Raw genomic sequence first — 24,135 nt, 5'->3', positions numbered from 1 at the left:
CAATCCGGCTTCAACGCCGCTAAACAGAGACACGAAAGCCGGGGGGAATTGGAGAGGAGGCGGACTTGCTAACACGAGGTGGTGTATCCCTGGATTTTCACAAAGAAAAGTTTTCCATCTGCCGCAGGAATGTCGAATTTTTGGACTGGCGTGACGTCATCCACTTCGCTACAAGCACCCCTAGGGCATCATGTTCATCTGTTAATAAACAACAGGGTAGACTGCTGGAAGTGTGAATTTCCCTACGGGGATGAATAAAGTATCTATCTATCTATCTATCTACATCCTTTACTGCCCTGTAGTGGACAGAAAAAGCACTTGCATACGTTCAGAAAATCATAACTTTTCATAAAAATGACATGGACTCGTTGATTTCTTTGACATACCAAAAAAATTATAGGGGGCCAGATTAAAACATCAAAAGGGCCTTCAGTTTTTCACCAGTACCTTTTTTGTTTTGCAAAAAAATGTTTCTCTAATTTGTTGACGTGTTAAATACAATATATGGCTTCACAAGATGACCTATTAAAGGTCAATCTGAATTGTATCCAATTAATTTCATTATGGTTAGCTAACTTATTTGGATAATTGAACATTTGGTTGCTGCTCTTTATGAATTGAATGTCTCAATTTCTTGGCCCAAATGAGTTGAAATAGTTCACACAATGCGAGCTATGTTTTTCTTGAAACACGTGCACAGCATCAATACTTGTCTTGTGACTCCAATAGTTCACTAACTAGATGGGCAAAAACCGCAGTGATGAACTCCCAACCGTCCAGAATCATTTGCTGGATATCTTTGATTTAGTCAGAGCCTAATGTGAATTTTGAAAATCTTCTGTGTCAAATTGTGAATTGTTTAGGGTGTTTACCGTTACTCAGAAACATGTCCCTTTCCCCTTGTATTCACTGACTGTTTTTCACAAATCTGTGGTAATACATTTATTTTGGTGCGTTCAAGGTTAAAGCTTTAACTTTGGAATGACTACTTTACCTCTCCCCTGCACCCTTACAAATCTGTAACAGCAAACAATCTCAACATCTGAGAAATACTTACTATTTTCTTTTTACCTGTAGTAGTCACCAAAATCTACCTTCAAATAGGAATTTCCTTGTAAGATTGGACTAGTTAGTGTTCATAATCGAACACATCTTTCATCAGTATTTGTCACCTCATACAGGATTTTTACTGTAATTGACATTAAGATACGTAAACTAATGATTCAAAATGTATTAGTTAATTAGTTGAGTATCTTATATAGGGAGAATATGAAAATATTATTTTCGTATCACAGACAAAATGGATATAATTCTTAAAAAAATGTTACACATATACTGCAGTTCTTAAAATTATGATTTGTATTTATTTTATATTACAATTATAGCACAAAGTAGAAAATAATAAACGCAATAAAAACTCTACGCACCTCAAGGTTGAAATTTCTCTCAGGTTGGGTCAGTCAGAATGATAGTAGAACCCGTGAGAGCAGGGAAAACATGGCTTTTTCTCTAATGCAATTGCAGTGACTCTTATTAACCAATTTACATTCCTGTGACCATCTTCCTCCTCCATCGCCAGCTCATGCTTCATATTTCCTTTTCTTATTTTCTTCCTTTCGTGTTTCTGCTCACTTTAAGTCACACTGGAAATATAATAACTCCACAAACGCAAAAAAATAGGAGCGCTTTTAACCAGTTAAATTTCATCCTAAGAAATTTCTGTTTTTGAGGATGCATGTAAGTCAAATGCATTTGAAATTGTAACTGGCTAATGACCAGGATGTTCGTTTCCTTAAAGAGCAATACATTACATTTATTGTTAATACAGTCTTTTGTATTTTCACGCCATGTATTTGTGAATTAACAAGGTCAGAATGGAGTTATGTGTATTTTCTCCAGATATTCAAGTTTCTGTGACCTTTGTAAAAACATATGAAAGTCTATAGAATCCCCATTGGTGTGATTAAAATGTCAACACACCTCTGTCAGAATACCAGGTTATATCTCATTATCTCATTAGCTGCAACCGCTTATCCTCAGTAGGGTCGCGGGGGTGCTGGAGCCCATCCCAGCAATCGTCGGGCAGTGGGCAGGGGACAGCCTGAACTGGTTGCCAGCCAATCGCAGGGCACATGGGGACAGACAACTCACTCGCTCATTCGCACCTAGGGACAATTTGGACCGGCCAATTCACCTGTCCAGGTTATATCAAACGGACAAAATAAAAGATGAGGCCATGTTATATAATGGGCAGCACGGCGGCGCAGTGGTTAGCGCTTGTGCGGCACAGTTCATGTCATGGGAACCTGTCGTGGGTTCAAATCCAGCTCCAGACTTCCTGTGCGGAGTTTGTATGTTCTCCCCGTGCTTGCGTGGGTTTCCTCCGGGCACTCCGGTTTCCTCCCACGTTCCAAAAACATGCATTTCAGGTGAATTGGCCGGTCCAAATTGTCCCTAGGTGTGAATGAGCGAATGAGTTGTCTGTCCATGTGTGCCCTGCGATTGGCTGGCAACCAGTTCAGGGTGTCCCCTGCCCACTGCCCGGAGATGGCTGGGATGGGCTCCAGCCCCCCCGCGACCCTAATGAGGATAAGCGGTACGGCTGATGAGATGAGATGAGATGTTATATAATTTCATAGGTCTTTAAATGGTAAACAGAACCAGAATATTTTACCTTACTTTGGTGAGTGTTTAATTGGTATCAATTTTTATCTATCTACCCATTAACATTCGCTAATAGAGGGTCAGATTAGGAGGACAGCAGCCTTAATTGTGTTTTTTTTTAATTATTTCAAATTTAAATTAATTTTAATTAAATATCATCTGAAAAGCACTTTACAGCAAACGAATTGCCACCAAAGTGCTGCATAAAGAAATTCAGTGTAAAATAAAAATAAAAATAAATCCCTCCTTTTCCAAAACCCAACCAGGAACACTAAATACACCAACACAGACAAAGGGTACTATAAAATAAAAACAAAATAAATAATAAAGCAAATCAAATTGCAAACAAAATACACTTATGACCCCCGCGACCCTCGTGAGGATAAGAAAATTGATGGGTGGAACATACTTATGGCAAGGCACAGACTGATCATGTGAGGAAAGGGACCTGAGTGAGGCTTATCCACACTGATTGCAGCAGATGGCCTCAGGAAAGGATTTCAATTGTCTAGCATTCAAACCACACCCTTCTATTGTGCCTCCCAAACTGAGGAAACGCTGAAATAATAAAGATTAAAAAAAATATATACAACTGCAGAACAAAAACCTAAAAAATGCTAAATAAAAAGTCGCATCTTCCTGCAAAAGGTTAGAGGTTTAGCAAATCAAACTAAATAAAAATGATCAATTAAAACCCAAGTTAGAAAAGTGAGTCTTTGAGCCTCTTCTTAAAAATATCAAGGGTCCCAGCAGACCTGATATTCTTCGGGAGACCATTCCATGACTGAGTACCAAAGGTTCTGGACCTCGCCCTTGGAAAAGTTAACAAACTGCTCCCAGAGGGTCTCAGGGACTGCGAAGACTGATATAATAAAATAAAAAAAGACAGATAAGCTGGCCCAAGAGCGTTAAAACGTTTAATAACTAGTAAAAGCATCTTAAAAACTGAAACGTATGGGGAGCCAATGCAGCAATTTTAATACTGGTGTAATGTGATCCCTCCCCTGGCCCTCGTAAGCACACAAACTGACGATTTATGTAGTAGCTTCAAGCTGGCATGTTATTTTTGGGAAGACCGGAGATCAGGGCATTACAATAATCTAGAAGAGAGGATATGAAAACATGCATCAGCACCTCCGTGTTTGCCTGAGAGAGAAATGGGTGGACTGTGGACTATATCCTTCAGAATACAAAACCCAATTGTAGTTATATTTTTAATATACGGAATAGAATAAAGCTCAGAGTCAAAAATAGCCCCCCAATTTTTAAGACAATTCCGACTTTCAGGACAGATGTTTCGTCCTGGTTAAGCTGTAATAAATTCTCTGCCATCCATGACTTAATATCTAAAATGCATTTTAAAAACGTTGTATAGGACTTGTGTCATTTGGGGACACAGCAGTGTACAGCTGGATGTCGTCTGTTTCACTATGGACGATTACTCTGTGTCTCCTGATGACATCCCTAAAGGGAAGCATATACAGATTACAAGGTTCACTGTTTTAGGGGCACCTATTCCTGTGGTGTGTCTTGGGAAGGTACAGCCTAACTGCACCCAAGCCTCTCCATGCCGTTTTTTTTTGTGTAGGAGTTTGCTCACCCACGTGAACCACTGAAGTACTGGTTTTGGTGGTTACCAGGAGCACGAGAGTCCTCCTGATATGACTCTGATACAGTGCCTTCGTCATCCGGACGCTGTTGTTTCTTGGTGTAAAGCACCATCCCATGTCTACAGCGATGAGTGGGACCTTGGCATTGACAGGCTTTCACAATACTGATTCTAGTGGACAAACTGTTTTTGCCTAAAATTGAAATAAGCTACTGTTTTCCCCTGTTATTTCTTTTCTGCTTTTGAATGTCATCATCCGTTTTCCTGTTTGCCCGTTTAAAATGAAATTTGCTCAAAATTAAGGAGAAATATGCTGGATAGATAACGTTCCGATAAATGTGTGCACGACTGTGTGTCGGATTTAAACAAAGTTAAATAAGCATCGACTCAACAAAAGTTGGAAGTCTGTATACTCTTTGAACTTGCCTGTCTGCTGCTCTGTAATTGATTAAATCCATAGTTTGGAAATGTCATGTCAGTTATCCCACTCCAAAGCTTTCGTGAACATTTTAGTGAGTAAATGTTCAACAATGCTTGGCAAAAGTAGTTTGCTTTGTAGCTGTGTACACACCCTATGGATGTGCAACTGCATAATTTCCCAACCTGTGACAGATGATTATTCTACTACAGCCTTCAAAGCTTTAAACTTTAAAGGGTTAAATTAGGGAGATGCAAATTTTGAATGTAGATGGCGATAATGCCCTGCTTGATATCTTTTTCCTGTTCAGTCAATCGGCGCCATCCTAGTAGTGGTTGAGAGGGACCACATCTAATTGTATTGGGTTTTTGTAGATTTTATTTCCTTTTTTAATAATAACGGGTCCCAAGAAGGTCAGCGATATGGGGAAGGAAAAGCATAAAACAGTGACAACGACTGAGTTGAAGAAGGAAATGATTGTGAAATAGTGTCTGCCATTGAAGCGCTGCTGTAGGTACAGTAAATTGTTTAAAATTAAATATTTTTGGCTTTTTATCAGTGTAGTATTCCTTATTATCTGCTTAAGAAATAGTGATGTTTAAGCATAAGTTTAATTCATAATTAGGGTACCAATTGCTTTTAATGTGTGGCTATGTCAAAGCAGTTTTAAGGGATTGCCTGTATATGCGATGTCGATTTATTTGCCAGAATATACGATACTGGTTTTGGATTTGTTGGTCATTTTGTTTTTGAAAAACAAAACAAAAGTGAACATATTCTTTTATCTCGGTCTCAAACTGCACAACCCTTTCATTGGATATATCTGAGAAGTTGGTTATTTTTCTTGATTTGTGTCGCATCTTTTCATGAGGGTGGGATGGTGGGTGCTCAAATCAGACCAGTTGAGAACCACTATTCTTAAGTCCCCAACACACGAGCGCACACGCACGGTGTCTAAACCCCTCTCGGGCGCCCTCTGCTGTTGACCGCTGAAGCATATTTACACATTTGCCATCATGGCGGCACAAGTTCGCACTGTGGTCTCAGCCCAGTGGCTAGCGGACGCAATCAAAAAGGGTCTCGTGGGCTCCAAAATTCGGGTCCTGGACTCGTCATGGTACCTCCCAATCACCAAACGGGACCCGAAGGCAGAGTTCGCGGAAAAGCACATCCCGGGCTCTTCTTACTTTGACATAGACGAGTGCAGTGACCGGAGTTCACCGTACGACCACATGCTGCCCATGAGCGACCACTTTTCACGCTACGTTGGCGAGATGGGCATCGGAAACGACACGCACGTTGTGGTCTACGACACTAATAACTTCGGATCGTACAGCGCTCCTCGCGTCTGGTGGATGTTTCGACTGTTTGGCCACGACTCCGTGTCCGTCCTGGACGGGGGCTTCAAGAACTGGTTGGCCGAAGGGCGCCCTGTCACTTCGGAATCTGTGAAGCCTCAGCCCAGAGTTTTCAATGCGACAATAAATCCTGCGTGGGTGAAAACATATGAGGATGTGCTGGACAACATCGGCACCAAGAAGATCCAGGTGGTGGACGCCCGATCTGCGGGCAGGTACAAGGGGGTCGAACCGGAGCCCAGAGAGGGTGAGCAGGCTACTTAAGTGTATAGCGTACATAGGTGAACTAATACCTCTCAATCTTAGCTAAATGTTCCCTTTATAAACAGTGTTGGGCGTTTTACAGAAACACAGTGATTAGTTACATTTTTAGATTATCTGGCCATCTATCTACCTTGGTCATATCCCTCAAGAGGGGTGACCGCCAGCAAGACAAACACCTACAATAACAAAGAAAATAAAAAGGGGGAAAATAGCAAAAAACACACAAACATTTTTGGACGATGGCCAACCCAAATGCCCAAACACCCAAATAAGTTAAGCACCTCGGCAACCAAGTTAGTCATGCATTCGTCCCTCCAGATGTAACGGGACACAAGAAAGATCGCATGTCACTCAGGTCAGGGTGGCACAATTCACTCTTCCGTTCAACAGCAGGGCCCGACAGCTTTCACTGGTTTACCCCTGCAGCATCCTACAGGTGCCCTGCCCATCCCTTAAAACGTGTCCAAACATCCCACAATCCTTTTACAACACCTCTCCACTCATTCCTATTATTCATTTTTAGACACTACATTTAAAAAGTAACTCCATTACATCCTGGATAACGGATACCTAAAAGTAGCGCGTTACTCTGAAAATAACCATCTAGTTACAGATTATTGTAAACACTTGCATTAAAGTTAACCATCTAAATCTTTTTTTAAATTAGCCTCATAATAAATAATATCGAAGAAAACATGTACACTATACAATTTGAAATGATAAAAAAACGCATAAAAAGGAAGGTCTAAAATATGGGCGAAACGAATAAGTTGACCTGTATGGGTAAAATGTTTATATTTATAGATATATTGTATTTACTAAAGAAGCATATGTAATCTGCGTGTTAACTTTGATTGTAACAATTTTGGGCTGTGGGCCACCTGCAAACTATAACCTATTTTGACTATGAAGGACCAATTCTGCCATATGTAGAATAAATGTATAGATACATACCAATATACACCGTATACATAAATGAAAATATAGATATATCAAATCATACCTACATATCCAACCACTGTCTGCACCGCTTATTCTCAGTAGGGTCGCGGGGGTGCCGCAGACCATCTCAGCTATCTTCAGGCAGTGGGCAGGGGACACCCTGAACTGGTTGCCAGCCAGTCGCAGGGCACACAGAGACAGACAACACACTTGCTCATCCACACCTAGGGACAATTCAGACCGGCCAGTTAACCTGACATGCATTTTTTTGGGAATGTGGGGGGAAACCAGAGTGCCGGGGAGAACATGCTAAGTCCACACGGGAGGGTTCGACCGCATGACCTCAGAACTTTGCCGCACACGCGCTTACCACTGCCCCACCGTGCTGCCCCATACCCACATATATGATATAAAAACAATGTATGCATATATTTATGCATTTCATCATTAATTTCGTTGTATATTTTGTCCAAATAAACCTTTTTTCAATTGGGGGAGGGTGCGTGAACTGACTAAACATTTAACCTGTCTGTTGATTTATGTGGTAGCTATTCGTTTATCACTGATCAACCAATCGGTGAAAAGCTTAGGCAACCGGGGCACCTCTTCATATGAATTACATTTTGTTTTGTCAAATTACGTGACAAAATAGATACAGAAGACGCAAGAAATTAAAAAATGCTTAAAAATATAAATACATTCAAGTTATCTTATAAAAATATACTGTATATACAGTATTTAATAAAAAGTGACTACACCCCTCACATTTCTGCAGAAATGTCATCATAATGTTTAGTTTAACAACACCGAAGAAACATTGCTTTAACACAATGAAAGGTAGACTGTGTAAAGCTTATATAGCAGCCTAAATTAATTTTTCCCCCAAAAAACTCAAAATATTGCCATTAGTAGCTAAACCCCTGGTAACAAGAGTGAGTACACCCTAAAGTAAACGTTCCTGAAGTTCAATATTTTGTGTGGGCAATACTATTTTGCAGAACCACCTTAATTCTCCTGACCATAGATCTCACCAGAGCTTCACAAATTGCCATTGGAGTTCTCATCCAATCCTCCATGACAGCATGACAGAGCTGGGAGATATTTGAGATCTTGTGCCAAATGAAATGTTTACTGAAGGTATTGTTGGATACATTAATCAAAACATGACACACACAAAAAAAACTAATGCTGAGAGTGAGCATGGCCAAATATGGTCACCTTACGCCCCCTCCCCTAAGTAAATTTGACAAATCTATTTCTGCCAACCTTTGCTTAAAGGTTTGCACCGTATTTGCACTAATAATCCGGTCAGGCAAAAAATTCCAAATTTTTGGTATCCTGAAAGAAATGAAGTTTCCATGCAAGTTGCTGGTAGGTCTAGGCACCCGTAACTTATATCTGTGACCACAATACTGCTTCTCCAACTTCCGCTCCAGGATGCCCCAAAGATGTTTTGTTGGGTTTGGATCTGGGGACATGCTTGGCCAGGTTATCCCCTCTACCCTTAGCCCATTTAGAAAAGCCTTGGTCATTTTAGATGTGTATTGTGGGTCATTGTCAAGGTGGAACAATGCCCTGCAGCCCAGTTTCTATTTCTACATTTGGCTTGGTCGGTCTTTCATATTGAAACAACCTAGTGTCAAGGAAGCAGGACTTTTTTTTAGTTTTGCCGTCAAGAGACCCTTCCCATCACATTTTTATGTCCTACTCATCCAACCTTAAAAAGTCATAAACTCAGAATTGAACAACCCAGCAAATGTTTAAATTGATGATGTTTAAGATGATAAATGAAAAAAAAAATTGTATACTAATCGCTTAGCCCAATTCAATCTGCATTACGATATCAGATGTAACTAACTACATTGGACCCCTACGATACGACATTAATCTGTTCTGCGGTGTGGATCGCAAGGTGAAATTATCGTATGGTTGGGGATAGAAACCCATTGTGATAGTGTTATAAACCCCCAGTACCTGAAGTAAAAATTGTATCCACATACATTTTTGTATTGTTTTATTATATCAATCTTTTTTTCCATTCTTATAATCTTTTTGTTTTACTATCAATGCAAGTCTTGGGAACCGTAGCTAAACAATATTAAATAGCAAGAGAAAGGGAGCAATATGGGAGGGAGTTCTGCCAATAGCATATTGGGATCTTCATGAAGCTGTGACGCAAACATAAAGCAGACCAGCATTTTCATAACATTGACTAAAATCAAACCCACGCAAGCACAGGGAGAACATACAAACTCTGCACAGTAAGGCCGATAGCTGGATTTGAACCCACGCAGGAGGTTCCCACGACCCCAGAACTGTGCCGCACACGCGCTAACCACTGCGCCGCCGTGCTACACAGAATACATATTGCAATAAATTTCGGTAATATGCAATGTAGGGGGTGTGGTTTAATGTGGGCCTTTACTCTGCCGGGTGGAGTTAAAGCGCCTCATGGAATGAGGGAGAAAAAATCTCTTCAGTCTGTCCGTGGTACAAGACAGTGACAGCAGTCTGTCGCTGAAGCTGCTCTTCTGTCTGGATATAATGCTGTGTAGTGGATGTGATGAATTGTCCATGATTGACCACAGCTTGTAATTAGGTGACAACAATTAAAAAACGGTATTGGGGGCAGGTGTGTTCATATATTTTGTAAACATATTGCACTATTTGAAGAGAAATACAGTATAACAACTGTATATTTTAACTGTATATTTTGATCCAGGAACCCTTCCAGGCCACTTTCCTGGCGCCATCAACATGCCATTCACTTCTTTCCTGGAGGCCTCTGGAAAGTATCGGCCCAACGAGGACCTGTCCAGACTGTTCAAGGAGGCCGGGGTAAAACTGGACCAGCCGCTGTGGGCCACTTGCGGTTCTGGCGTGACGGCGTGCCTTGTGGTTCTGGCAGCACACCTTCTTGGGCACCCCGGGGTATGCGTTTACGACGGCTCCTGGGCTGAGTGGTTTCAAAGAGCGTCTCCTGAAAATGTCCTCTCAGAGGGCGAGAGAAAAAAATAATTGAGTCGATAGTTATTAGTTAGTAATATTTGCACTGATTGAACTGCTTTGTAACAGTGTGTGACGCAATGACGCAATCACGGGGAACGTTTGTGTTTCAAAAACAAAGTGCACTTTTTTGATGATGTAGTTTTCCTAAATACTCATGGGTCACTCTCATCATTCATTAACTTAACTTTAATGATTGATTTACTACAAAAGTAAATATTTAGCTTTTCATTGTGAGTGGGTTGAAAAAACCTGCTTTGCGAAATATAGTTAATGTGAAAAATGCCAATTTTAGCAAGGTTATATGCTAATAAAGACGATTTCAATTGTAAATAGTGTTCCTCTGTATTGTCCAGCTTAACAGAAATGTCTTATTTGTTTCACAATTTGTTTTTAATCCTGCTCTAAGTTTGTTGCTTGATTTTCTTTGGCTCTGGTGGCTGAATTCCTCTTCTCCTCGACGAGGCGTATGAAAATGTACCCAGTTCCACATGTAATGCAGATGACAGATTTTAATGGCGCCAACACTTATCCCAGTCAGCTTTAAACCACTTTGATTGATCTTCTGCTCATCTGGCGTCCATGCAAATCCAATGCATTTTTCCTTCCAAAACACAGTCATCTGTAAGCCATTTGTCTGTAAGGCCAGTGCAAGAAGAAAGAACTTTTGCTTCTCTGGAACCAAGTAAAGTGTTTACTTGTTAATGTATAGTGCTGTGATTTATAAATACCGAAATTAACAATTACAATATTTTCAGGGTGGAATATCTGAAACATAATTAAAACAGAAAACTTGTATAAGCTCACCACTGGAAGCCACGTGCTTCAATGATGCCAATTGAACATTTTGTTCATACACGCACACTAAAACAAGCACTTAGTATCGTGTAGTTACTTGTCAATAACTCGTAAATGTAATTTTCACCGCACTTTACCGTCAGAGGCTTCAAGTTCAAAAATATTTTGTCCAGGCAATCAACCCCATCAAAATGTATTTGCGTAGTACTCTTCAGGCAAAGAATTGAAACCTGGAGTGCTGTATAAAATCATTCAAAGCACAATGAACAAGATCTCTTAGTTTTGGTCCTTCACACTACAAATCTAAAATAATGTTATAACATAGTGCTCTGTTATAATATTTTACGCATTCAAATAAAAGGTATATATTGTAATTAAAAAAGTTTTTGTACACAATAAGTTTTATACCAGAGCTTTTCAAAATGCTGAATGGGAGGACTGCCGTTCCCACCGGGTAATTTACACATAAACATGGGTACATTTATTAATACTTTGACTTAACTGTGTAGTGTCTATGGTATCTTATAATCATTTCATTAGTAGGTTTGTGCACTTTTTTATATTCTAGAACATACACACATGAAGACGAATTGTATCCCATTTATTTTTAGGATAAAAAAACTTTGATGGGTGACTTTTTAAAAAAAGTGTAAAATGAGGTCAAATTGATACAATCACATGGACGATACTGTTCAGTTGTGACATTACGCAATTTAGCGGAGTAACGTTTAGCAACTAATGGACCCACCCTCTGGTAACACCTCCCGGACCTTAGTTTTGGAAAGGTCATTCTCCAGAAAATCCAAACTACTATGTCGGGACAAATTCGCTCCGTGGTCTCAGCCCAATGGCTGGCCGACGCAATTCGAAAGGGCTTCGTAGGCTCCAAAATTCGAGTCCTGGACTCGTCATGGTACACTCCGGCAGCGAATCGGCATCCGAAAGCGGAGTTCGCGGAGAGGCACATCCCGGGCTCTTTCTTCTTTGACATGGACGAGTGCAAGGACACGGGCTCGTCCTACTGTCACACACTCCCCACGAGCGACCACTTTTCACGCTACGTTGGCGAGATGGGAATCGACAACGACACGCATGTTGTGGTGTACGACAGGCACGAGTTCGGCTTGTACACTGCACCGCGCGTCTGGTGGATGTTTCGACTGTTTGGCCACGACTCTGTGTCCGTCCTGGACGGGGGCTTCAAGAACTGGTTGGCCGAGGGGCGTCCTGTGACTTCGGAATCTGTGAAGCCTCAGCCCAGAGACTTCAAGGCGATAATGAACCATGAGTGGGTGAAAACCTATAAGGACCTGCTGGAGAACATCAGCACCAAGAAGACCCAGGTGGTGGACACCAGGCCTGCGGGCAGGTACAGGGGTATCGAACCGGAGCCTATTGAGGGTGAGGAGTTTTCTTTCACTAGTCTAATTTATACTGTGTGCATTTTGGGAAAAAAACAACTTTTTTGTATTAATGTGGGGATATAGACCCCAATTCCCATACCTGTCAAGCTCCAGGGCTCCATGCCCTTACAAATTGTTGTATTTTCCCTTACAAAATACAAAAAAATCTTACACCATATATATTTTTTTCAAACTTGTTTATTTATGTAGTTTAACATGTTATATTGTACATGTGTTTCGTTATATCATATATATTGTTAATGAACATTTTGTTGTGAGATCCTGAGTTGCTCGATATGAAAGGTTTACTATAAAAAAAGTTCAAAGATGAAGTTGCTTGGACGTTCACTGTAGAAAGGAAAAATACATGCAAATATAATTAAGTAGAATAATACATTTTCATATTCAAATTATTAATTCATTTTCTGCATTTAATTATTGTTGGTAATATACTGATTAAACGGATAATCACAAACCTGTCTTTTTTCATTTTCTCCTTTTGTATTTCCTTTTTTTCTTAACTTCTTTATACAACATAATAATTCGTAATATAATGCATCAAAGCAAGTGAGCCGTTTGAGAGCCGGCTCTCTTTAATGAGTTGAACCGAAAAAGCCGGTTCTCTAAAAAGAGACGGACTTCTTTTCACTACACAACTACCACATCAAATCCGATGTTTTTAAGACCACATGTATTTCAAACTGACTCCATCAACCTTGTCTGTTGTTTTCAGATCCGAATGACTTACAACGTTTTAATTCAGGTTCGGCCATTGCAACTTAATGATTATATCCAAAGAAAATTCAAAACTATGTTGTTGATGTAGGCCTACTACTCTGCTTTCGCTTTGTTTACGTGTGATCGAAATGATGCATGATGGGAAATCCCCAGGCGGCAGACGCATGCGCACAGTAGCATCCAACTGCTCGCTTCGTTTGCAACGAAAAAAAAACCAATACAGAAATAGAGGCTACCGCGGCAAACTCGTTTGGCTTGATTGATATGCCGTTTCATAATAGTGGGTGTATACCAGATGGAACACATAATTGACAAATCACACGTACAGATTTTCTTGTACGTCGTACACGTCTTAAAATGCATAATAAACGTACTTTGTATGGCAAAAACATACAGGTTGACAGGTATTAATTCTGTGATGTAAACAAGTGTGACATAGTCAGACCGTGCGCGCATTATTACAGCAAAACTGACTCATTCATGTCAATGTGACAGAAAAGGGTTGTGGATTGTAGATGGTAACGTCTGAAATAAGCACAAAAGTATGTGCAAGCAGGAATATAGCAACTTTACTTTATTTAGTGATCAAAGTAATATATATATATATATATATATATATATATATATATATCTTTAACACATACACTGACTGTGCAAGTGACTTTGTGGAGCTTTTGTGTGTGAGCTTTTTGCTTCATATACAATGGCAGTCCATTGCCGGTAATTATAGGTAAGATCTTAGACCCAAAATTCTTCAGAGTCCTCACATTTAAAATATAAAAATTTGAGTTTGTGTCGGGCTTGGTCCCTCAAATCAAGGTAATTGGTTGGGCTCAGGCTGGTTTGGGCTATCACACCCGCGGACCCGGGGTGGGTCATGCTGCATTCTTTTAAACCCTGTCATAAATGGAGGAAAAAAAGAGGCTCAGGTGACGTGAGACGAATCGACTTTCCTTGGCTTGCATCCTTGTTGGTAAAATCATTCCTGATAATAACAAGGATTAATTCATAATAATTAGTTTTAACAATATAATAACGTATTATCATTAAATGGATATGATATAAAATATATGTTATTCATTATGTAAATGTTATCATTATTATTTATCGCTATTATTATTATTATTATTATTACTATAAGACATCTGCGAGCTTGCTCCAGTGGTAGCAAACTTACAGTCAATAGAAAGCATAGGTAGCATTTCCCTGACACTCATCCTACTTACACTTACAAAGGCAATATGCACTCAAGTTAATCAAAATCAGATCGCCACAATAATTTACCAGATATGTGAAATGGACACAACAAAAGTGGACATTCCCCATAATGTCCTCGGTAGAGTCCGTTTTTTTAATGGCTTGCAGCCCCAGACTCCTACAGTGCTTTTTCAAAGGTCTGTTTCTTCTTGAATTGCAAACAAAATAACATGTTCCTTAAAATTGGGATTTTTGCACCCCCACACACAAAAGCTGAGCATGTTGTTTTTGTACATAGTGACTCCAAAAACACAACTCAACATACATCCTGTGGTAATGCGTGTCACAGTTGCCATGGCGCCCAATTGGCCCCCGCTATGTGGCGCCAGCTTCTGTCACGGTCGCCAGGGCGCCCAATTGGCCTCACCCATGGACACCAGCTAAAACTCGTTGACAGATTGCTCCCTGTCACTACTTAAACGCTGTCCTGTGAGTCGTTTTTTGTCGGAGCGTAAGCGAAACTCTGTTTTGACATGTTAAGCCCTGAGAATCTCCGTTTTTCCTGTGTCTTTGTTCTTGTTTTGCCAGGCCCTGTGAATCTCCGTTTTTTTCCGGTGTTTTTGCTCCTGTTTTGCTCTCGCCACAATCTGTTTGATTTTGACCACTTCCGCGTTCCGAGCAATCTACTCCCCGCGACCAATGATCTCCGGATCGAGTGTTCGCTCCTTTCTCTATTCCCAATAAACTTTGAGTAACGTTACGCGAGTGGATTCTGCTTCCTGTTTCCTGACAATTCATTGATGATGTAGGATGGACAGGGGTCTATATAACTGAGCAATTGTTGTTAATTGTCAATACACAAACCTAATGATATTATTTTTTTTTTAAACAGGCACACTACCTGGCCATTTCCCAGGGACAGTCAATCTGCCGTTTACTTCCTTGCTGGATTCCTCTGGAAAGTTTCTAGCCAACGAGGACCTGGCCAGAAGATTCAAGGAAGCAAAACTAGATTTAGATAAGCCCTTGTGGGCCACATGCTCATGTGGCGTGACAGCCTGCTTTGCGGTTCTGGTTGCTCGACTGCTAGGGCACCCGAACGTATGTGTCTATGACGGATCCTGGTCCGAGTGGTTTAAACGGGCATCCCCTGATAACATCATCTCGGAGGGAGAAAGGAAAAAGATGTGAGGCAGCAGAGGTCTGGAAACGCTGGGGTCCATGTTACAAAAGAAAGAAATGTGTGTAAAATCAGTGAATTTAAAATCGTAACCGCATAAGTGCTTTCGGAAAGAGATTATGATATATTTGACACACAATCAATTTCTAACACAAGCAGCACTAGCCGTGTTTTTTTAATTCTTGTTTTCCCCAACCAGTTTGCTGAAGCCTAATTTCCAAATATCGACTGTATATCATTTTACTTTGTAATTCAATAAAAATTTAAAGTGTTTGCGCTTTTCATTATGCAGAATCAGGTTCCTTTTAGCAATATGCAGTGGTGTGCACGGTTAACCTTTAGATCAGGGGTGTCAAAGTCAAATGGACGGAGGGCCAAATAAAACATTTGGCTACAAGCCGAGGGCCGGACTGTCCAATCTTTACTGAAACCAAGATTTAACCTACTGAAAACACAACAAATATATTACAATATGATTGGATAAATAAAGCAATATTTTCTTATGACTCTGTCAGTCATTTTTAATTTCAGCAGGCACAAAATACAAATGTCCTTTATATAAAAAACTCATAACATATCTCATAACAACAACTCATAACCATTTTCTATCATTCAATCATCTGAAATTATTAAAAAGTAATATTGCCTCGAAATACAATAAAATAAAGTGCAAAAATCTCTTGTTACTTAAAACCAATAGCAATCAACACACTGGACCTCATCTGTCCTGCTCAAATGTACATTGACTTTCCTTTCTGTGCTTTCTCTGGGTTAGTGTGAAAAAAAGGAATTACTGATTAACAAATAATAACAATCAAAAGTCATTTTCTCTGCTAAATAGGAGACAATTTTATCAAAAGACTGGGCAAAGTTCGTCACAGACTTTAAGCATACAGTTTTTGATGAAATCCCCTTCGGTAAATGGCCGGGCTGATTTGGCGATCTCCTCTGCTAAAATAAAACTGGCCTTGACAGCAGCCTCGCTTTGTGACTGGGCTTTTCTGAACAGACCCTGTCGAGATTTGAGACCTCGTTTAAATTCCTCGAACCTCTGTAGCCTTTGTTCTATGTCCAGAATCTTGGTTTTCTCCGTGTGTTTTGTTTCATGATGCCGTCTAATATACTCTTTCATCACCGCCACACTTTCTCCACATAGCAGACACACAGGTTTTCCAGCTACCTCCGTGAACATGTACTCCAACTCCCACCTTGTTTGAAAGCCCCGGTTTTCAGTGTCCACCTTCTGTTTAGCCATTGTTGATGGGTATATGTGGGCTAATTTTTGCTGTTATGCTAATGACTGCTGCTGATCGACTGCTGAATAAATCAAACCGCCTCCCGCTTTGCTCCCGCTCGGCGCGTCCCCGTTGCATTGTGGGAAATGTAGTATTCATGCGTACTGCGGGCTGCTGGCTTGCAGCGGCCTGCGGGCCGGATCTAATAATATATTGATATCGTCACGCGGGCCAGGTAAAACCCTCTCGCGGGCCTAATGTGGCCCGCGGGCCTTGACTCTGACATATGTGCTTTAGATGGTACCAGAAATCTTGCAACTCAACCCTCTTCAAAGAGTGACTTTTTAATTTTATTTACATTTTTATAATTAGAGAGCGTACTGAGGTCAACGATGACTGGTAGCATCTGCACTGCAGTATTCACCCCTGTCTCGAATGTCATTTTTATCCTTTAACCCCCAAAAAACATTTCTCTGGATTTTGCTAAATGGGGTAAGCGTGTGTGCGGCACAGTTCTGAGGTCGTGAGCCATCCCAGCCATCTCCGGGCAGTGGGCAGGGGACACCCTCAACTGAGTGCCAGCCAGTCGCAGGGCACACGTGGACAGACAACTCACTCGCTCAGTCACACGCAAGCACGAGAGAACATACAAACTCCGCACAGTAAGGCCGGTAGCTGGATTTGAACCCACACAGGAGGTTCCCACGACCTCAGAACTGACAATGGCTATTATGAAAAATTCAATTACGATGACATTTTAAATGAAAAATTTGGTAAAGGCTTTTGTTTTGAAAGACCATTTCCTAGATTACTTGGATGTTTTAAGGCTGTTTTAATGAATTGTATCGTCGTTTTATCAATTGAATAATGGCACTCTTGGTCCTCCATATTGATTTCCACTTTTTGTCATTAATATATTTCGATCCACCGTAGAACACAATATCTTATCTGACAGCACACATAGCTTGTTTATCTACATTTTAATGAGTCCCTACGACCTAAATTGGAGAGCATTTTTCAGGCATTTTGTATCCTGATCCGATTCAACTGTTTGTTTGATGCAACGTGCAGTGACAAGAGTTGAAAGCAAAATTAAAATCTATCTATCTATCTATCGGATCGATCGATAGATAGATTTTTTTGGTTTGGTTTGAACAAATTTATTGACACTAATAACAGCAAACAAAGATAGATAGATAGATAGATAGATAGATAGATAGATAGATAGATAGATAGATAGATAGATAGATAGATAGATAGATAGATAGATAGATAGATAGATAGATAGATATGTGGCTTGACAATGGGACGAAGACGTATGTATGAACGTGAGAGGATGCGTACGACTGATGAAGTCAATTGTACAAAAGACAAAAGCCTTCAACTGTCATGCTGGGTTCACTACAAACATGGCTGTTCGAGTTGGACTCGGTTCCCGTGCTGTCCATAAAAATGCCTGAAGGTCCTTCCAAAATAAATACATTGGGGTCCTCTTTAGCATTATGCTACTTCACGAGACGACGTTACAATTGTTTTTCTCTAGATTAACAGGCGATAAAATAACATCCCCATTCTCGTTTTAAATAGTTTTATGGACGGCGAACAAAGTGTCCTTTGTTCATTAACGTCCCTAGAAGCCCATTGTTTGTGTTTTCCAAGCGACAAAGGGTGTGTTTTCTTCGGTAGCGCTAGCGCCATTGAGACATAACACTTCTGATATTCTGCCGAAAAATAACAGGTGGGTTTCGTTTCAAGATCTACTTAACATTACATTTAAAACGGTAATGCGGAATTAGTTAGTGGGTGTGTTCAATTGTGTACTTACAGCAAACAGTACAGCTTAAATAACAATTGCTAACCCTAAAATAACGGTTCAGATAAAACTCCTCCGTATGTTGTTGTTATTTTGGCAAACTACTTTAGAGGCTGTGTTCTTTGTGTACCTTTCTATATGAATTATAATAATGAAATAATATGTCATCCCTCTGTAGAGAGGAGTTAATGAGCATCGATGTCAGGCATTGCGCTTAGCAGACTGTCCCAAGAGCGCAAAGCCTGGAGAAAAGACCACCCGTTTGTAAGTATAACAGTGTCTTTATTATGGTTTTTAAAATGCTGCTTTCCCTCGCAACTCGTTCGAATCATGTCGTTTCTGACAGGGTTTTGTTGCTGTCCCAACAAAGAATCCAGATGGGACCATGAATCTGATGAATTGGGAATGTGCCATTCCTGGAAAGAAAGCCGTAAGTTTCAAAGTCAAGTCATGTTTATTTGTATAGCCCGTAATCACAGAGAGTCTCAAAGGGCTGAACAGATCAGAGACTATTGCAAACTATTATTACAGACTATTATTACACCATCCCCTGATATTGTCAACATTAAATATAGGTTTTTTTGTATGCTATAGAATAGAAGTGTGTTTAAAGCTTGGATTCCAAAGTATTTTTTGTATCCCTTAACCACTCGGGTCAAAGGGGCATCATTTCCTGTGGTGGGTCTTGGGCAAGTACAGGCTGGTGGCGCCCAACATAAACTTTTAGTTTTTTATGTTTACCATGATTTATTTTAACATTGTTTACCATTAAACCTAACTACCGTATTTTCCGCACTATATGGCGCACCATGTTATAAGGCGCACCTTCAATGAATGATATATTTTAAAACTTATGCCATACATAAGACGCACCCCATTATAAGGCGCTATAAGTGCATGCTGGTTTAAGATCAGGTAATTGTGCAATTTTGTAATTGTAATCCTGTGCAGTCCTTCGAGACATTTTTGGGATTAAGGGCTATTTACGGTAAATAAATGTGACGACTTGACAACAGTAGAGAATGTAGTTACGTTATGCAACCTCTAGATGTTGCCACGCTCGAGGGAATGTCAACAAAACATTCAAAAAGGTCTAACTTTATTAACAAACAAGCTTTCCACAACTCCATTCACTCCCAAAATAAATAAACAGCCGTTTTATTATTTTCTCTGAGGTAAAGCATTTTCGTGACACATCTTTAACATCTTTGAACAACATCGACATATCATTTTATTTTTTGTCCATTTAGTCAACACGCAAAGAAAAAAACGTCTGATACTGTTATTTTAAATGAAACGTTAGTGCAATCGCAATAAAGTGACACTCGTAATGTGCAAAAACAACGAGTGCAAAGCAATAACATAATAACTGTAAAATGTAAAACGTAAACACACAAAAGAAAAACAAAGATCACTCTATAAGCTCCTCATCGACGAATCCCTCGAATTCTTCTTCTGCCGTGTCCACGTCCGGTGTTGTTGTCCTGTGCCAGCGCTGTTGCCTTCATACGTATAGTTATCGTACTGACACTTCTGCTTGCCGCTCTTTGTTGAACAACCCACTGATCAAGTGTCTCCTCTAACTCTGGCCATCTTGCTTTAATGCCACGGAAACTTTGTTGAGTTTTCCTTACTTGGCGGAGCTTATCTTCATCCTTTCTCCACTTCCGTACCATCGATTCATTTAAGTTTAACTCTTTCGCTGCCGCTCTATTGCCGTGTTGTGCTGCGTGACTGATCGCTTTGAGTTTAAACTCGGCGTTGTACGCGTGTCTCTTAACAGGAGCCATTTTTTTTACAAATGCACGTATGAAAGAGAATCTCGCTCGCTCTCTCTCTCTCTTTCTCTCGCTCTCTCTCTCTCTCAAACGTGACATTCTGAATAATTCTGAGTTTGTTTAAGGTAAATTGTGCTTTACATCTTCACCAGTCATAACCCTGGATTCAGACAAATACTGTATTTGTTGAATATGAATTAAGCAGTTTAATGGGGTAGCCATTTTGCCACTTAGTAAACAAATACAACACGAGCCCCGGCAACTACCAATCGTTTAATATTTCCCAGTATGCACAGCGCGAAAAATGGAGTCGGCGGCTGTTTCTCGTAGTTGCGAGACCTTGCGAATTTAATATTGAGCCATATATAAGGCGCACTGTGTTATAAGGCGCATGGTCAGCTTTTGAAAAAAAATAAGACTTTTAGGTGCGCCTTATAGTGCGGAAAATACGGTATTTACAAAGGAGTGTCAAAGTCAAACAGACAGAGTCCAATTAAAAACAATCTTTACAAGCTGAGAGCCTGGCTGATTGAATGTTGAACAATTTAAATAGATTTTGTGTATCGTCTAGCCCCTCCCAGGGGTAACAAAAAAAACTTCACTCAAAAATGGTGCAGTTTGCTCACTTTGACCTCCCGTAGTTTGTATTCCTCATTGTGCTTTGTTGCACTTGTTTTTAGTTGCACTACACAATACCCATCGGTTGATAAACACTGGTTTTGTGAACCTAATGAAGACCAAACACGTTTATTATAACTGATAGATTAGGTCTCCGTCAATATTCCCGAGTTTTCAACCGGCAAAGAAGATTAATTTATTTTGTATGAAAATCATCATAACATGTAAAATAATGCAAAGGCACTCTCAGTGGCCTTTAATTTCTATTTTAAAGGTGGTGTGCATAGTTTGAGGTGTCCCTGAGAAGTTTCAAAGTAAGCATTTTCTCTATTCTGTATGTGTTAACAGAACCCCACTGAGTTCAAAGAGCCTTTAAGTATTTTTTTTCCACCTGCTTTTGTTTTACTTTTAAAATCTGTGTTCCGGCCACGCAGCATATTAGGCAGGGGCAGGTTGATGTTGGAGAGTTATATCCCGCGCGCGGTCATGTTCTTCTTTAATCCTTGGAAAAATATTATGAAAGTAAGAAAAAGCTTCAACATTTAGGTGTGTTTCAAATACAGCCCAATTGCCAACCCAAACCCCAGTGCTTGTTATTTTGACTTCCGGCTGGGTTCGTGTTTGTCGCTGCTAACTGCATGTTTTAGGTCAGCCAGCCTCCTTTTTTTTCTCCGCCTATCAGTCCTGGTTCGTCCTCTCTGGCAGCCAGCTGGGCTGCCTGGCTGGTTAAGTGCAGCAAATTATGTGACAAAGCTTCAGCTCTTTGTTGCTGCATTTTTGACTAAAGTTGTTATTACTCCCTTAATTTTTAGACCTTGTGGGAGGGAGGACTGTATAAACTCCGAATGCTCTTCAAAGACGACTACCCCTCTTCACCACCAAAATGTAAGTCCCACTCACGCCACTCGTGTTAAAAACGTAAGCTGCCTTCTGAGGCCCCGCTGTAAAAATTTGGTCCAGAGAAGTTTGACGATATTGATTCATTAAAAAAAATCTTCTTGCTCCACCCTCAGGCAAGTTTGAGCCACCAATATTCCATCCAAACGTGTATCCGTCTGGCACTGTTTGTTTGTCCATTCTTGAAGAAGACAAAGATTGGAGGCCTGCCATAACAATCAAACAGGTTTTTATATCCTCATTCAGTTTACAAATAAACAAGGCTTGAGTTGACTTGAGTTTGGTCTTTGAATGTGTCCACTGCGTCTACTGTGTCAATTGTTGAATTTGTTGAATGTTCAAGTGAGCAAATTGTAGATTCTCTAAGCCTGTGCTGATGGTGTAAATACATTGATTTGTTAGGACTGTTCATTTTCATGCCCTTCTGTGTTTTCAGATCCTTTTAGGAATCCAGGAGCTGCTGAATGAGCCCAACATTCAAGACCCAGCACAGGCTGAGGCTTACACGATTTACTGGTAAAGCAAAGTGTTTTTCAAAACCTGTAGTAAACTTAAAACTATTCTTATAAGTTAGCTGTTCATTTGTAACACTGTACATACAGTATAAGGGTGTTTTGTACAGAGCTTTTGCTACTTTAAATCGAAAGATATAATTGACTTCAAGTCATTAATATTTGCCGACTGGTTTAAACTGAATGAAGCTTACGACACAACAAACAGTTGATCCTTTAAAATAACGTGTCTGACCATGATGAGAAATCAAAATGCACTTTTGTCTTTGATGGCAGTCAGAACCGGATGGACTACGAGAAGCGTGTCAGAGCCCAGGCCAAGAAGTTTGCGCCCACATAAATCTGAAAAGCTAGTCAAATTTCATTTACCTGAAGGACCACTCCATTGAGGATCAACACCATTTCATAGGTGGGATTTAAAGATTGCTCCAGAACATGTATATTGGTTGTAATGTAAAGAGCTGCTTCAAAGAAGCAAGCAGGCCTCTGTGACCAGCCACTGCGGCTTAAGAAGAATTAGAAAAACAGTTGACCACTTTTCTTTATTCAACCTGTGTCAATTGCTTTGTAAATTATCTCAATGCATGATTAGGAACAAGCAAAAGGCCTGAGGTTTTTTGCAAAGAGATAATTGAGCCTGTGTATATACTATAAATAAAGTTGTGTTTTATATTGTTTAGCTAGTGACCATCTGTGTGCGGTATTAATAATAAAAGCAATGAATTGTCTATTGTGAATTGAAGTTCAATTAAAAAAAATAAAAATCACGGTGCCTGTGGAATTTTTTTGTTTGATGTGTGAATAACCAGTGTTGAGCACGTTGGTAAAAAAATAGTTGGTTACTTGCTATGAAAAGTAACCCAGTTAGCCCCGAAATTAATGTCACTAAAATTAGAGTGTTACTCAGAAAATTAATGTATATACTTTTATAGTATCTGACCCCCTAAAACCGCCACCTAGTAAAATAAATGAAATAAAACATGGACAGCAACCTGTGAAAGCAGTGAACCCTTCTTTATTCTCATATAGTGCAAACTAAAGAGCTTGCAAAATAACACTTAGCTGAGACAATGCAAAACTCATTTTACAAACAAAAACACCTAAATTCAGCACACGTTTACCATCGATTTTTGTTGTTGGTGTCTTGTTTCTGTATAAACCACTGCCCTTTCTGCACGCGCTGCTTACCATTTTTACACACAACATAAATTCGCATTTGAGTTGACCCACAAATTTAAGTATTTTTATAGTCTAATCACATCTTTTTAGTACAACATGAACAGCAAAAAACACATCAAGTCTATATTCCCTCAATATGCTGCATTTTAAAGGGACAGTGTATTATTTAGTGCCTCAGAGAGGTATGAAAAACTCAATAAAAAATTGGGTTTATATAATAAGCAAGAATAGAGTACAAGGTCTACAATACAAACATTTTTGAATAATCATACATCAACTTATAAACATTGATTTCAAATAACATGAGCTTCATCTAAAGAGCTGACCTAATTGTCTGCCAACTTGCTGCTACAGGTGAGCAAAAACTTCAAGAAGGCTGGGCAAAAATTTTTTAGAAGTAATATGGTGCGGTGTGGTCATTTTGAGTCCGTAGTCAGGATTCTTCCTCAGACTTTAGCACTTGTTTTCAGTTGCACTACATCAGTTTTTCTCAACTGTTTTCAGAAGGGTCACGGCCTTTGTAAAT

At 39.9% G+C, this 24,135-nt stretch overlaps 3 protein-coding genes across 3 annotated transcripts; all 3 read left to right on the top strand.

Annotated features, from left to right (window-relative positions):
* Positions 1–5,642: 5,642 nt before the first annotated feature.
* LOC148374180 (3-mercaptopyruvate sulfurtransferase-like) lies at positions 5,643–10,594 on the top strand. Its single transcript, XM_088354535.1, has 2 exons — positions 5,643–6,296; positions 9,978–10,594. The coding sequence occupies exons 1-2, from the start codon at positions 5,708–5,710 to the stop codon at positions 10,271–10,273; spliced, it is 885 nt and encodes a 294-aa protein (XP_088210661.1). The 5' UTR covers positions 5,643–5,707; the 3' UTR covers positions 10,274–10,594.
* Positions 10,595–11,826: 1,232 nt separating this feature from the next.
* LOC148374179 (3-mercaptopyruvate sulfurtransferase-like) lies at positions 11,827–16,083 on the top strand. The gene is made up of 2 exons (XM_088354523.1): positions 11,827–12,460; positions 15,290–16,083. Exons 1-2 carry the CDS (start codon positions 11,872–11,874, stop codon positions 15,586–15,588), a joined length of 888 nt encoding a protein of 295 aa, XP_088210649.1. The 5' UTR covers positions 11,827–11,871; the 3' UTR covers positions 15,589–16,083.
* Positions 16,084–18,215: 2,132 nt separating this feature from the next.
* Positions 18,216–23,211, top strand: LOC148374178 (SUMO-conjugating enzyme UBC9-like). The gene is made up of 7 exons (XM_088333346.1): positions 18,216–18,550; positions 18,804–18,889; positions 18,972–19,055; positions 21,834–21,906; positions 22,035–22,144; positions 22,355–22,434; positions 22,707–23,211. The coding sequence occupies exons 2-7, from the start codon at positions 18,824–18,826 to the stop codon at positions 22,768–22,770; spliced, it is 477 nt and encodes a 158-aa protein (XP_088189472.1). The 5' UTR covers positions 18,216–18,550; positions 18,804–18,823; the 3' UTR covers positions 22,771–23,211.
* Positions 23,212–24,135: the final 924 nt, after the last annotated feature.

This window comes from Urocampus carinirostris, chromosome 1, assembly GCF_059441175.1.
Source record: "Urocampus carinirostris isolate Australia breed hairy pipefish chromosome 1, RoL_Ucar_1.0, whole genome shotgun sequence".
NCBI lineage: Eukaryota > Metazoa > Chordata > Actinopteri > Syngnathiformes > Syngnathidae > Urocampus > Urocampus carinirostris.
This window is presented reverse-complemented; position numbering and strand designations above follow the sequence as displayed.

Coding starts and splice junctions, on each gene's coding strand:
- LOC148374179 (XM_088354523.1), top strand. CDS start 11,872: ATGTCGGGACAAATTCGCTCCGTGGTCTCAGCCCAATGGCTGGCCGAC. Junction 12,461..15,289: donor CGAACCGGAGCCTATTGAGG/GTGAGGAGTTTT, acceptor TTTTTTAAACAG/GCACACTACCTGGCCATTTC.
- LOC148374178 (XM_088333346.1), top strand. CDS start 18,824: ATGTCAGGCATTGCGCTTAGCAGACTGTCCCAAGAGCGCAAAGCCTGG. Junction 18,890..18,971: donor GGAGAAAAGACCACCCGTTT/GTAAGTATAACA, acceptor CGTTTCTGACAG/GGTTTTGTTGCTGTCCCAAC. Junction 21,907..22,034: donor CCCCTCTTCACCACCAAAAT/GTAAGTCCCACT, acceptor CTCCACCCTCAG/GCAAGTTTGAGCCACCAATA.
- LOC148374180 (XM_088354535.1), top strand. CDS start 5,708: ATGGCGGCACAAGTTCGCACTGTGGTCTCAGCCCAGTGGCTAGCGGAC. Junction 6,297..9,977: donor CGAACCGGAGCCCAGAGAGG/GTGAGCAGGCTA, acceptor ATTTTGATCCAG/GAACCCTTCCAGGCCACTTT.